Consider the following 15,049-nt stretch of genomic DNA (forward strand, 5'->3'; position numbering starts at 1 on the left):
GAAGAGTAGGAAAGGTAGGGATAGGCTGGATGATGGATGGAGTCACCGTACTGCAGGGAGCCCGGCAGAATTAAAAGGACAAAATGAGTTACAGAGAGGGCAGTGACTGAAGTGATAGAGAATGAACAGAGGGGATTTGTGGGTATGGAGAGGAGTGGTGGAAGATTGAGCTTAGATAGAGTAGAGACGAAGCAGGAGGTATCAAACACTCCTCCTGAATTGGAATTTGGGTTCTAGAGGTCACCTCAAGTCTTAAAGAAAAAAAGGCTACCAAAAAAATTACTTGAATCATGGAAAGCTGAGAAGGGAGGAAAGAAGGAAAGAGAGAAAGAAGAAAAGGCTGGAGGAAGGAAGGAGGGGCACATGGACAGAGGGAGGATCCTGCACTCATTGTGGAAAACCCAAGGATGGCCGGTTTTCTTCGCTGCAGAATTATGACTAGTGCCTTGTACTTTACCTTTCTTAGAGTAAAAAGTCGATAAATACATGATCATTCTTGGACAAAATACCTGTTTTGTGTCTGTGCCTTGTATTGGCCACTGTACTAGTTTGTATGAACAGGGTGGGAACGAAGACACAGGCATTCTTTGATCTTTGGAGTCCCCAGTCTAGTGGGGAAGGCACATCAGGAAAATATACCAATACATATACAGGTATTAAAATATGGAATATGTACAATTTTAAAAATCTAAGAAGATATGAAAGGACACAGCAGGGAAGATAGGGAGGGGCTAGTTTAGATCAGATGGTTAGCCATCTTTGGGCAAGTGCCTCGTTAACTAAGATTTACAGCTAAGCAACAGGCAACAAAGGGAAGTCTGGGGGTTCTCTGTCCAGGCAGAAGGAAGAGCCTGTGTGAAAACACAGGGGCAATGAGGGCTTAAAGCACTCAGGAACAGAAGAGATACCCGTGGCTGGGACGGAGTCATGGTGGCGAGGGTCTCGTGACATGGGGCTGGGTTGGAAGATAGGGTGAGAGGCCATACAATGTTCGGATTTACTTACAATTCGTGAGACTCTAATATGGGTTGTATGTTTGCCTACATGGGATCTCATTTAATTCCTATAATCATCCTGAGAAGCAGGAGCTACTTTCCCCGTTTCACAAATGAGCAAGTGAGAGGCCTAGTAGGGGCACTGTGAGTGACTTGAACCTTTAGGTAAGCCCCAAAGGTGATATCTAAACCAAAGCCCGTTGGCCTCCCTCATCCCTGCTTTTCCGACTACGCCCGGCTGCTTCAGTCAGGTGGTGTGAATAGAAGGACTAAAAGAATACTATGAAGGATGGTGGGGGGAAGGGGAGAAAATGTTGCAAAACTCCCTAGAAAGAGAAATATGAAAGATGAAGCAAGAGGAACCACTTGCTGGGAGGATGGGGAAGGAGTTAGAAAGAATGAAAAGGAATTTCAGATCAGTGGAGTCAGAGATTGCGGGGTACAAGGGAACCCTAGGGGGAATAAATTACATCAACAATGGAATGTAATGAATGAAATCGGTAATGGAATGTGACCGACTGAAGAGAGAAGGAGAAGGGAAAGAAGAGAGAAGCTGAAGGGGAGAAGAGGGGTGTCACTGGCCATGGAACGGGACATTAGAGTATGAACAGGGGAGTCCCAGTGTACTGGGAACAGGTGGGGAAGGTGGTGTGCTGTGGCAGACAGAGCCAGGAGTTAGGAATCAAACAGGCTGTGTCCCACCACTTGATAACTACATGCTCAAAGTCAGCTTTCTGGCCCTGGCTGGGTAGCTCAGTTGGTTAGAGTGTCATCCCGATATGCCAGGGTTGTGGGTTCAAACCCTGGTCAGGGCACATACAAGAAGCAACCAGTGAATGCATAAATAAATAGAACAACAAATTGATCTCTCTCTCTTTCTTTCTCTCCCCTCCCTCTCTCCAAAAGTTAATCAGGACATTTTAAAAAAATGAACTTTATCAGCTTCCGCGACCCTCAAATTCTACATCGATCAAATGGGGATAACAAGCCTCCTTCCTCCAGATGTTGCTGGGACTATGCGTCTCAGCAGCAATGATAAATTATTGAGCACCTACTATGTTAAGTTCTTTGCATAATTATTTCTGAAGCCTCGCTGCCACCAGAAGGCAGGCGTTATCATCACCCATTGACACACTGCATACAGTTTTGAAGTAGCAAACTGTGCATTCAGCAACATGAGTTCTTCTCCTGTAGCCTTTCGCGCCTTGACACTAAAGTTGGTCCTCCTCAAAATGAACAGCAAATTCCTTGCCTGCCTCTTCTGTCTCGTCTTTAATCACTCCCTCTCCCTGTCATTGAACTTTCTCCACTTCCCTTCCCATGCTTTGCTCTCTCTGCCCTCCATTTGTTCCACATTCTGTATTCTCAGGCAGGTGTCTTAGTTGCAAGCAACAGATAACAATTCTGGTAATTTAAGCAGAAACAGAACTCCGTAAAGTGTGTCAGATCACTTAGAATCTCGCGGATGGCGTGGAATCTGGGCTTAGAGTCCATGGGGTCGAGAACAGCACTCTGAACCACAGCACAGCACTGGCTATGGAGATGTCTCATTGCAACGGCAGCCAGGCATAAACAGGCCAATCTGTACTCTTGACGCCAGGGACACTGGGTCTGAGCAGTGCTGTTAGAATCATGTTCGCAAGCAATGAGACCTGGAAGTAACTGCCTTAGCAGTTGCCACTTTGGTCCCCAAGTGGATCCTGCCTTATTCCAGCTTCTTTCCTAGCATCTGGGGGAGGGTTGAATCTGATTGGTGAATTCTGAGTCATGTGCCTAAGTCCTAGCTGCAATGGAAGCTGAGAAAGTGTCTGGAAATTTAAGCTTCTTCATGGGAGGTAGGGTGAGCCTCAGAGAGTGTAGCACCCTCTGATGTAGGAAAAGGATTCATTCAGATGCTGAGCAGGTGCAAAGAATCCCAAATGCCAGCTTTAGGTTGGAACGTCCACCCCCGTGCTACTAATGCTTCATGGCTCAACTCCAACACCACTTCCTCTGGGAAGCTTTCTTTGATTTCTCCAAGCATACGTTTCAAAGCACCTCATAAAAGAAACACATGTCTGCCTACCTGCCTGCCTGGTGTCACAGAAATTTCTGTGCCTGTCTCATCCTCACACCACCCCCGACCCCGTCATTATAAGTTCTCCAAGAGCAGGAGCTGTGTTTATCTGTCTGCATCCCCATACCGTGCCTGTTAGGAGCCCTGGAATATTTGGTTGTGAATGAATGAATGAAAGTGTTGGTCACATTGACAGGCCTTTGTGCCAGAGGTCCATGAAGGACTTGCACAGACTCTGCCTTACATAAGGGAGCCCTTTTTTCCTGGTGCGCACTTCTATAAATGGACTATGTCAGCATATTTGAAGAAAGGGGCATAGAGAATCAGAAAGCCCCATTACAGAGGATAGTGGTGGATTGTAAGGGTACAAAGGAGAGACTGAGGGAGGCAGGGTGACATATTTGGGAGGAGTAAATGCACTGAAGCCGGCATCAGAGAGGCAGGAGATGATTTCGAATCAGAGGATTTGAAAGGCCAGATCCTCCCCCCACCCTCACTCACCCCAGGTTCACAGATTAGTAAACTGAGACAGGAGAACCATACCTTGCAAACCTCAGAGCTGAAACAGACCCAAAAGAGCTCCTCAGATGTTTCTTTCACAGCCTTGATAGGTGGGCATTTCCAAGGTCACCGAGGACAGTGTGATTTAATGGAAACAGTCAAGGTTTTTGAGCCTGAAGTTCAAACTGCAGCACTTCTGCTCATTAATTGTATGACCTTGGGAAGTCCCTTCACCTCCCTGAGCTCCTGATTTCAGTCTTCTTATCTGGAAAATGGGAATCATAATATCCATCCCATTGGATTATGATTTTGCACAAAAGCTAGCGTACATGCACCCTAACACACAGAGAATGCTTCATAAACATTAAGTCCAAGGACACAAAATAGGTTTTGATGTTTCCTCCTTTTCAGTATTCAGCCTTTGTCCAAAGTCATAAAAATATATCTACAATGTGATGGGAGAGGGAAAAAGGCAATTCATGGAAGGGTTAAAGACCGAAAGAAGACAAGAGACAGAAGAGGGAGGAAGCCAGAAGTTAATCCAGAGACCACACAAAGGTTGAGATGGGCAGGCATTGTGGAGAGATGGGAAATGGCTCGCAAATTGTAGGGGGAAAGCACTTACGAGATTAAAGTCAAGATGAGGAAGAAGGAAATGAGTGCAGAGATGAAAGAGCAGAGAGAGGAAAGGTGAAGAGAAGGCGGGGGGCTGTGGAGAAGGGGGGCTGCTCAGGCAGTTGATCCCTGCAGAGGAGATGGCTCCCTGGAGGTTCCAAGGTATGTGGGTCAGAGGCAGAATCAGCTGAAGGCCAAAGGCTGCCGTGTCTGAGGACCTAGGTTTACAGTTCAGCTTGACTCGAGGGGAAGGACTGGCAGTGAAGAATGGGCGAACAGATTCCTCCTCTGGGAAAGGGGCAGAGGATGCAGAAGCCCGTGGGAGCCCTAGGCAGAGAGTAGCTGATCTCTTCCTTCTCTCTTTCTCTCTCTCTCTCTCACCCTTTTCAGGAATTTCACACAGGGAGCAGAAGCAGCCAAGTAGAGCAGCTCCAAGCTAGGAGAAGGGATCCAAAATAAAAGCGCGTGAGTGGGCTGGATTGCAGGGCGGCAGCTCGGGGGGTGGGGGGGCAGAGTCTCCTGGACGAGGCAATTTGGGGGCTAGAGGGTGGAGGTTCGCACTGCTCTGGCCATTAGCAGCAAGTGCAGCTGGGTGGAGGCCTGGATGAAGGGGAGGGGTGGGGTCCTGGTGGTGAGAGAGTGATTGCAAGAGTTTTGGGCAAATGGGTGGGGAGGAGGCTCTGAGGCCACAGGAATTTATTTCAGAAACTAGAAAAGGGCACAGGACTTGTTATTGGGCTTGAGGGGAGATAAAGTTAAGTCTCGCTATCCAGAGGCGCCTTCTTCCCTCAAGAAGGCGGGGCCTGGAGCAAAGCTGGACTAAGGTGCGCCCCCAGGTGTAGCCCCTGGGTTGAGCCAGGCGTGGGGTACAAGTGCGTGAGTCGCTTTGAAAAGGGGGCGCTTGGGGGGAGGCGTGAGCGGGTCTCTAAGTCTTAGGAATTTGGAGATCAGTGGGGCGGCTCACGAACGTTGTGAGAGTGGCGTTGGGGGATCCTGGGAAAGGAGAGGGGGGCGACTGGGATTTGCAGGAGGCCGGGCGGAGCCTCCTAAACGCTCGGGGTCTGCCGAGAGAGCCGGAGCAGGGCCGGGCGGCGGGCCCGGGGAGGCGGCGCGGGGGGGCGGGCCGGGCCGAGCGGGAGGCGGAGCCGGGAGCTGGGGGCTGCTGGCGCGCGGCTCCCACGGCTCCTTCGCTCTGGCGTCCTGGTTCGCTCCGGCGTTCGCCGCCGCCGCTGCCACTGGTTCCTCCTCCTTCGCCGCCGCGGCCGCTGCTCGCAGCACCGCAGCCCCGCCCGCCATGGCCGCTGCCGGCGCCCGGCGCAGCCCCGGCCCCAGCTCGGGGCTCTGGGGGTGGCCGAGGCTCGGCTTCCACCCGGCGCCACCGCTGCTGGTGCTTCTGCTCCTGCTGCCGCCGCCGCCGCTGCTGGCCGGCGCCCCCGCCGCTGCCTCGCGGGGGCCAGACAGCCCCTGCCGGCTGAAGACGGTCACGGTGTCCACGCTGCCCGCCCTGCGCGAGAGCGACCTCGGCTGGAGCGGCGCCCGCGCCGGGGCCGGGACCGGGACTGGGACCGGGGCCGGAGCCGGAGCCGGAGCAGCTGCCGCCGCGTCCCCGGGCTCCGCCAGCTCGGCGGGCGCCACCGCGGAGTCGCGCCTCCTGCTCTTTGTGCGTAACGAGCTGCCGGGGCGCATCGCGGTGCAGGACGACCTGGACAACACCGAGCTACCCTTCTTCACTCTCGGTAAGGCTGGGCGCCTACACACGCGGGATCCCAAGGAACCGCGAGCCCTAAGTGAAGCCAGACGGGTGGGGGCGCCTTGGGGATCCCCGCCCGGGGCTGCCCGAAGAGGGGTTGGGAGAGGGCAGCTGAGGGGCCCGGAGGGCGTACAGGTGGTTGGAAAGGAGTGCGGGGCAGGAGGTCCCGGAGAGTGCGTGGCGGGTGCCTGGGGGCGTGCCAACCCTTTCGCAGCGGAGACCTGTGTCTGTGTCTCTCTGTCTAGACGTTGAGCTCTGCCGCGGTCCGTACCCGACGCCCCAAACCCCATGTCGCGGAGTACGCTCGAGCTAGGGCCGGGGATGTCTCCGGCCCCGAAGCCAGGTGTGGGTCCATTGGGCAATGTCACTAACGCCCGCGGTTACCGCCCCTTCGCCCTCGCGTCGGAGTTGTTGGCCCTCTTCTTCCGGATGGATTTTCCCGAGAACTGGAGGGGAGAAGCTCCTTGTGGAATCACCGGCCCTCGTAGACTGAGTTCCCGAATGGGTTAGGTGACCTTGGCCAAGTCGCTTCCCCTCTGGGCCTCAGTTTTGGTCATCTGTGAAGTGCGGCAGGGGAGCGTTGAATGATGTCTAAGGACTGGAATTCCGAGCCCCAGGTCTCCACTTTCAGGTTGTCTGGTCCCCCCCCCCCCCCCCCCCCCGCCCTTGCTGTCACATTCGCCCTTCTACCCCCCTCCCAGCTGGCAGCAGGTTTGCCCTAGCATCTCACTCACTGGGCTAATTATAATAACTAAAAGGCAAGAAAATGGACGGGGAGAGGACAGGGTGGGGGTGGGGCTGGAAATGGGGGCCTACACGGAAAAGTTAATCAGAAAGTTCGCCAGCAGCTTGCTGCCTGCTGGTTCCCTGCGCGAATCCCAGAGGAGTCGGCCCTTCGGAGGAGCTGTGGGAAGCGCGGCTGATTTCCCACCCGGGTAATTGATAGCTTAATTATCTCGGAGAGCGTTTACAAAAATGCTGTTCCCCCTTCGCTCTCCAGCGCTCGCCGATCGCTCACTCTCCCCTCCGCTCTTGGGGGCGCGGGGCGCGATTGGTTGTAGGAGTCTGGTCAACACTGTCTCCTGGATGGCGTGGGGGCTGGCCTGGAGACTCCCAAACTCTCCTTACCCGGGTCCTTGCTTTCTCGGATCCGGCTTAGCTCAAGCATCGCTGGGGTGATGGGCCTTCTCGGTGAGCACCTTCCGAATCTCGGTGGGACCTCTGAGGTTAACTCCTTGCTTGCCCGAGAAGCCCCAAATAGTAATCAGTGGACGAGACTCCTCGCTCCTGGGAGCCATAATATTTTTAATGTATTTTTTTGTGACACTTCCCCACCCCCGCCACCCTTTGCCTTTCATGCTGGCTGCCTCTGGAGATTTGAGCGAGTGCCAGGCACTCTCGTGCTGGGAGCTGGAGCCTGGGGTTTCTGGCCCTTGGGCTGTCCCCAGCTGGCTGTAATCCGAGCGTTCTGAGCTTTCTGAGAGGCAAGGCGGCAGAGCGCCTTGCAGGTTCCCAGGGGACTTCCCAGGCAGCGAGTCTGGCGGGTGAGACACACGTACACACACACATACACTCAGGCATACACGTGTGCACCTGTGGGGCTGCCCATTCCCAAGGAAGGGTGTGAGGGTGGAGGTGCGGTTCTGTAGGGTGAAGAGCTAACCTTGGGCTCAGGGATGACTCTCAGTGCTCCCCCGAAGGGGACAGAGAGGGTGTCCATTTCACACCACTTTCAATCTCAGCCTTCTTTTATCACCCTTGCAATCTCTCTGCACCGGGTGTCCGGAGACGGCAGGAGTGCAAATCTCCCTAAATGATTGGTCAAATGAGTTCTTGGATATGGCGTTACTTGGTAGTGAGGACCCCAGAGCATTCCAGTTCCCCCAAAATGCGGAGGGACCCAGTCCAGTCCATTAATAGGAACTGCCCCCAAATTCCTGGAGCTGGCAATCTCTGCCTTTTTAAAATTTGGATTTCAAGATGGGGTGAGTGACTGAGACAATGGGACAAGCTGAGCAAGGAGCTGAATGAGGAGCTGGAAATCTGTTTTCCCCTAGATTTCCCCAGGACCTGTAAGTTAGCTCCAGAATCTCCTGGCTCCCTCCGTTTGGAGCCGCTGCCTTCCCTGGTGCCTGTGGCTGAGCCTGGAGGCTGGGGAACGCCTGCTGTGGTGGAGCGGCGGGGTGCTGCCCTCTTTGTGGGCTCTTAGCCCTTTTGGATGCATGTGGGGAATTGGGTTCCCATCTCCTCCTCCCCTCAGTGCCCTGGACTGGCAGCTCACAGTACCCCCTCTCCCTGGGATTTGGCTAGCGAGGTAGTTACCAGATGGCCAAGCATAGCAGGAGCTGTGTAGGGAGACGTGGGCTTTTTATTTGTGTTGGTCTCCCACTGTTTGCATGTAAACATGGAGTGCACAGTGAGCTCCGGGAGGCCCCGGCTGGCTGGAAATGAGGGCTGCTGTTTGTTGGGGGGTGCTACAAGTCATTTATGGCCATATGTTCCTCAGGGTCCTGAGGTAGCCCCATCCCATCCCCAGACCTTTTAAACATTCTTTGTTTAAAAGCTGAGTATTTGTGTCTGCTGGTTTGGGCGAGTCTTCCACTACTAACTCAGGAGTTCAAGGACTTTGGAGATGGCACATGCCACTTCTGGGCATGCAGTCAGTAAATGCCAAATCCTGCCAATTGTGGGGTATGTGGAGCCACCACTAGGGGGTGATGGTGACTGCCAAAGCCCTCTGGCTATGCTGCTTTGGGTTGTGGGCCTGAGCTGGTGGTAGTAAACTGTTCTTGGCATTAAAAAGTGTGGGTGATTGAACAAATAAAAGGTAGAATTCCCATTTTACTCAAGTCCAACTGGGGAAACTCAGTGTGAAGTTTCTCACATTGCCTCCCATCATTTTTCACCAAAGTCACCTACATGCCTGGCCCTCCCTCCCTCCATTGTGCCACTGCTGTTGCAGTTATTGGCTATGTTATTGATCATGCTTGTACTTCAATGACTTTTGTGAAGGTCTCCTCCTCTTCATATTTCCATTCTTCCCATCATGTGCCAGCCTGCTTTATGTAGATGAAAGTTTCCGTCCCAGGTGAAAGATCCCCCAAGTTTCTGTGTTTGGCTCTTCCTTAGAATCTGATTATAAGTCAATGGTGTTGGCAAGGTGCGTTTCACTGAAAGTGGTCAAGGAATAGCAATGTGGGACTGAGAGCTGTACTCTTGCCTGTCATTGTTAATTCACATAAAATACATGGAGTGGGCACTGCTGTTTTACAGGTTAGGAAGCATTCATAGAGAGGTCGAGTACCTAATTTAAGGTGAGACTGTGTATAAATGGCAGACTTGGTATTGGAATCTCGGTCTACCATACACCTACATTCTTGGTAATTGCTAAATGGGCATCCTGAGCCAAATACACATTCAGGTCCTGGTTATACATGTATCAATGGCATGGTGTTGCATTCTGGAGAGATATATAGCAATCAGCAACATGACAAGAACTTTTCTCTAGAGGAACTTCAGCTGCATAAGTGAGCTGAAATCTGGGAGTTTGAACGTGAGATATGAGTTAAAGTACCTCCAGTGACTCTGCCAGCTTAAAGTTCTGTGATTCCTAGGATGTCAAAGGATGTTGGATTTAATGGTGCCAAAGAGTGATGGGGGTGACATCACATTCAGTGACACCAGGGTGGGAAGACATCTCTGGGAGAAGGCTGCAGACACTTCCTGGACAGGAAACATCCTGTGTGAGGCCTTGGAGAATATGCTGGAGAAGTGGAAAAGTCTAATGGAGCTTGTACACTTACTGTTGGTTAGGATCTGGAAATCCAGCTGGGGCCCACAGTGACCTTGAAGAAGTCATTTATCCCCCAGAGTTTCAGTGCTTTGCGCTGTAATATGAGTGGGTAGATGAGCCCTAAAATAATCCTTAGGTGTAAAGATTCTATGAACTTGAACTGCTCTGACCTACTCTGTCACTCTGACTCGCTCCCCTTGCTTTTCTCGGGCTCCTTTGCTCTGCTGGTAACATGGGGGTGTTGGGAAGGACGGATTGAATAGGAAGAACTTGAACAGGAGCAACTGCCAGTGCAGGGCTTCTGAGGTGAACCTGCACCACTCAGTCCTCATCTGCCCCCAGGCAGCCCTGGAGTTTGCTTGTGGATTTAGCTTTCATGTCTGCAGGTAGGGAAACAACATCCTTCTTCCTGGGCTTGGTAGTGGCCAGGCTGGTCTCTTTACCTTGATTTAGCAAAACGGTGGGGGAAAGAGATAAAATTGAACAAGCCTTCATTGTCAAAACGTCTTACTAAGTTGCCTTGTCATATACATGACTGAGGTGAGGCCTGTGCCCTGCATTTGTGGGAGGGCATGTGAAGAAGGAAAAGCCATCCAGTCATACAGGGTCCGGCAGAGGTAAGGCCTGCTTGAGTGTGGTTGGTAGGGTAATGATATGGGTGTGATAATTTATAGTTTGAATTTGAACATTTCACCTACAATGCCACATGGTGTGCTTGAGTGTGATATTGTTATGTTACAGAATTACATGCCTATGATTTTGTAACGAAAAAGGGGTGTTGTTTGTGCCTGACCCTGTGTGTTTTTATGTGCACCTAGACGGATAGATAGATAGGGCAGTGTCCTGAAGATCTGTCCCAAAAGGATGCTCTTTGCAGGAAGCTGTTTGGCCTGCATGCGAGAGAAAGGCATGGTCGGGAATGCCAACCTGGTCAGGTCTACAAGGATTCCTTAAAATGCAGACAAGAATGAATACCTGGAAATGAAAGCTTCTGGAAGGAGTGAGGGACCAGGAGCCAGGTCCGAAGGGTTGTTAGAAGCAGGGAGTTTAGCCTAAGAAGAGTAGTCTGCAAAAGACTGGATCAGCTGTGTTCAAATGTCAACAGGGAAGGAGGAATGTGTTCTTTTTTTTTTTCTTGTCTGGCTTAAAGGAATATTCAAAAGGTACAGATACTGAGGGGAGAGAGAGAGTTCCACCCCACGGGAGGGTATGTCCCGGGGAGCTGTCCAACAATCCAGCGTTCTGACCCTTACTGATAGTAGGACCCATGTGGGGGAAGACTTCAAGCAAAGACTGTACGGCGTTGGACAGGCATTTGGAGGAAGGACTAAGCCCAGGAGATACACAGGCTACCTGCCCTCTTTGGCTTCTGGTTGGATTCACAGGTTGACGCTAGTCCTTAAGAGGAAGGAAGAACGGATACAAAGAATACAAAGCTGGGTTTTCTGAAGAGATTTCTGACCACAGAACAGTATTTTTATTATGTGTGTGTGTGAGGGAGAGATTCTGGAGTGGATAATAGAGAGAATTTGATGTTTTCAAACAAAGCTAGATTTTAAAAAAGTATGTTATTTGGGCACCAGGTCTCTTACTACTAAATAAAGTATTTGGGTAGCACTGTTCTGATGCTCCAGGCTTCCGGGACATAAATAAGGACCCTGGGAGTGGGCAGAGGGGTGTTTAGTCTTCAATCTGAGTCTTTTTCCTCTTTCCAATCTCTTCTCTCACTCCCTCCCCACCCCTTTCCCAGCTCAAATCTGATGAAACCTATTTAAGACTCAGGGCAGGGAGAGATGTATGGCCCACCCACAGAAAGAACTCTGTTACCAAGAGGGTAATGGGGTAGGGAGAAAGGAGGATTTGTTTCAGCTGCATGGGAGAGGCTCAGGTTTGGTCAAGGCCAGCCAGATTGCTGGTTCCGGGGGTCATTTCCACCAGCTGAGATGGCTCAGCTCTGCAGACTTTGAAGTGACCCTGAGCTAGATGGTTTTCCTGAGCTGAGCCCTCAGGCCGTACGATCATCTATAAGTTTCATTTACAGCAGAGTGAGCAGCAGGTTTGACGAGACCTCTGGCAGGCAAAGCTTCCTCCTCCTCACCCCCTTGCTTTACTGTAAACGAGTCCTCAGCTGACATAGGATGGTGTGACCACGTGTGCTGGAGGGAGGAAAGGATGTACAGTGACAGTGACTTCTTCAGGCAAAGTCATGAAAACTGTCACCACAACCATCAATACTGAGGGACTCACAGTGTGACAGACTCTTGGAGCTCATTGAATCCGCTCCTCATTTTATGTAGTAACACTGGGGCCCAGACAAGGTGAAGAAGCTACTTAGGGACCAGCAGTTCAAACTCCATCCCACGGCCCTTCAATCCCATCCCATGCTTCTTCCCATCACCACACCGGACTTCTAATCCATGGCTCTGGGTTTAAACACATCTCCGTGTCTGCAGCTCAGTTGCACATCATAAAATGTACCACCTTCTCCTCATCCCCCTGCAAACACCAAAAATGCAAAACCTCCCAAATCTATGGAGAAAAATATCTGTAGGGAAGTTGAATTTGTTCTCCTGCCCTAGTATCCAGCTGGTTGGCTCCAATCCCTCCTCAGAACCTGAGCTGGTCAGTTTCATTTGCGGGGAGGAGGAATCCTCATTGCCTTTCACTAGCTGCCTTTGGGGTGAGCAGAAGCCTGCTCTTTTCCAGGAAAGGAGAGAAAGATTGGAATATAACCTTGAGGGGGAGCAGTGTTACGGGGATGCTACTTCCTTTAGAGCTGATACTTTCCCGAGTTCTCACACTGACCAGCTAGTGGCAACAGAAGATTAACTATATAGCAAGCGAGCTGGTTTTTCTTTCCTTCCAGCAGAGCATGCAGCCCTGCTGCCCCAGAGGGAGGCAGGCAGCGGTGCTTGTCAGGACTTGCTCTGCTCCCCATGGCTGGCCCGCCCCTTTCACTGGCTCTTCGCTGTCCTCTGTAGTGCTTTTGGACAGCGACCCCCATTAGCATTTCCCTTTGGATGGGAGGGAAGTATTAGTGACTGCATAATTCAGGACTGAAATATCTGTAGCTTCCTTACCGGCACATGCAAGCAGCTCAGTCTGTGAGTCAGAAATCGACAAAGATGTTGTATGTTCTAAACTGCTAAGGTTTGAACCACGAAGAGGAAACCTTTCTCTGTCCCCATTGTCACAGCCCCTGGCAGGTCAGACCTCAACACCTGTCTCTAGGAAGATTTCACAGTCAGCTCACTGGTCTGTGCCTCTACCCTCATCCTCTCGAACCCATCATCTGTACTTGCAGACAGAGTGGTTTCATTAAAGGCCCAAATATGATCATGTCTATCCTCTCCGAAAGCACCTCACAGGTTCTTCATAGTTCTTAGTACGAAGTACAAGCTCCTTGTGCTGGTACAAGGTCCATGGTCAGACTCTGCTCAGACTGCCCTACCCTGAGAATCCTTCCCTCTTGTTCTATAACTGCACCACCCACCCTGGGAACATTCCTTCTTAACCTTTTAAGACTGAATTCAAATGGCAATTTATCTCTGAAGTCTTTCCTGACCTCTTCACACTGACGTTGAATATTGTGGGCCTTGGCACCCACTACCAATGGGAAGATTAGGATAGCAATGGTCCCTGAGCACCTACAATGTGCGAGGCTCTGTTGTAGGTGCTTAGGACCCATCAGAGAACAAAACGCATGGATTCCTGCTGTCCGAGAGGTCATATCCAGGAGTGTGTGTGTGCTTGTGCACAGTTGTCTGTGTGCACATAGGTGTGTTATGTGGTGGGGAGAGGACAGTAGCAAAAGTCATAATATAAATATGAAAATTATGTAACATGTGGGGGTGACAAATTCTATGAAAAGGGGCAAAAAATAGGGAAATCTTTGCAGCAAGAGATCCGTTGTAATATTAAGCTGGGTAGAGGGAGAAGAGCTTGTTGGGAATGTAGGATTGGATCAGGACTGGAAGGTGATGAAGCAGTTAGCCAAGAAGGCATCTAGGAGAAGAGCGTTCCAGAGAGAGACCAGCTTCGGCAGAGCCCTGACTCGAGCATGGTTGCAGTGCTCAGGGGCCAGCAAGAAGGCCTGTGCTGCCCAGTGGGGTGAGCAAGGGGTGGGCAGGACAGGACAGGAGAGGACTAGGGGAGTCGCATAGGGCCGTACAGACTGCTGTCAGGATTTGGGCTTTTACTCTGATTTTAAGCAAAAAGTGTGTCAATATCTGACTTATGTTCCAAAAGAATTACTCAGGCTACTCTGTAGCAGGGCAAAGATAGAAGCAGGAAGGCCTGTACTGTCCAGGTGAGATGATGTTGGCCTGGTGTAGAATGAGAGCAGAGCTTAGGTGTTTTTTTCCTACCTTGCCTATGGATGCCTAGACAGAGAACATACCTCATTCGGCTCTGGGTCTGTGATGACTCAAGTGTGTTTGGCATCTTAGATGACTAGAACCCTGGGATTGCCAAGCATTATCCCAGAATCCATACTGAGCAAAACCAGAGAGGTGTGGAAATTCCATTCATCATCATTAAGGCTAAGCTGGAATGCCTTCTCTTCCATTACAGACTTCCCTCTTCTGGGATCCCTTAGCCATGTCCTCTACTTTTTGTTACCTTCGTATTATTCTGTGATGCTTATCAGATGAGGAATGGGACCAGTTTGATTAGAGGAAAGACGTTATCTTGAGAATCATGGAAGCCAGATAAGGGATTGGAACCTTTGTATTGTGGCAAACAGAGGGATTGAATATATTGCAGGAGATGACCCACACCACGGTTCTGGGATCATCAAATGTTGTAAATGGTAGACTAAGGACATGGTCTGAATGCAACCCTTCTATACAAAGATAGGGGAAGATGGGGAAATCGAGGTCACCCATACAAGGCAGTGGGGGAGCAAGGCACCAGTTACCAATCTACTTAACTCCTATTCCAATATGTTTTGGGCAGCCAGGCCACCGGGGATGAGGGGAGTCGATATTCCCAGATTTTATTATTTTGGCATGGGGTTGGCTATGAAAGCCGCAACTATTTATTGAATAGTTACTATTCCCCAGATGCTGTGCTGGTACATGTGTTATCTTATTTTATCCTTTCCACAATGTCAAAGGACAGATTAGATTTGTCCCATGTCACAGGGGAGCACTGAGGCTCAGAGGAGTTAAGGACCGTGCCCAAGATCACAGAGCTATTACACAGCAGAGCTGAGTCCAACTCAGTTCTGCCTGGTTCCCAAACCTGTGCTTTCTCTGCCTCCCGTACTGCACAGAACCAGGAATGTTCTTGAGTTTTCATCTCTTCGACAACCCGTTTTCCTTTTCATCTCTTCCTCT

At 50.9% G+C, this 15,049-nt stretch overlaps 1 protein-coding gene across 5 annotated transcripts in view; it reads left to right on the plus strand.

Moving 5' to 3' along the window:
• The first annotated feature begins 5,294 nt into the window (after positions 1 to 5,294).
• ASTN2 (astrotactin 2) overlaps positions 5,295 to 15,049 on the plus strand; it is an 813,615-nt gene continuing 803,860 nt past the window's right edge. For 4 of the 5 annotated variants that reach the window (XM_053921242.2, XM_053921245.2, XM_053921243.2 and 1 more), the window contains exon 1: positions 5,295 to 5,903. In XM_053921242.2, the coding sequence (XP_053777217.1) occupies positions 5,462 to 5,903 (442 nt within the window). In that variant the 5' untranslated portion in view covers positions 5,295 to 5,461. The remainder of the gene's footprint in view (positions 5,904 to 15,049) is intronic. The other variant, XM_024562418.4, reaches the window with a different exon arrangement.

This window comes from Desmodus rotundus, chromosome 1 (genome assembly GCF_022682495.2).
Source record: "Desmodus rotundus isolate HL8 chromosome 1, HLdesRot8A.1, whole genome shotgun sequence".
In the NCBI taxonomy this organism is placed as follows: domain Eukaryota; kingdom Metazoa; phylum Chordata; class Mammalia; order Chiroptera; family Phyllostomidae; genus Desmodus; species Desmodus rotundus.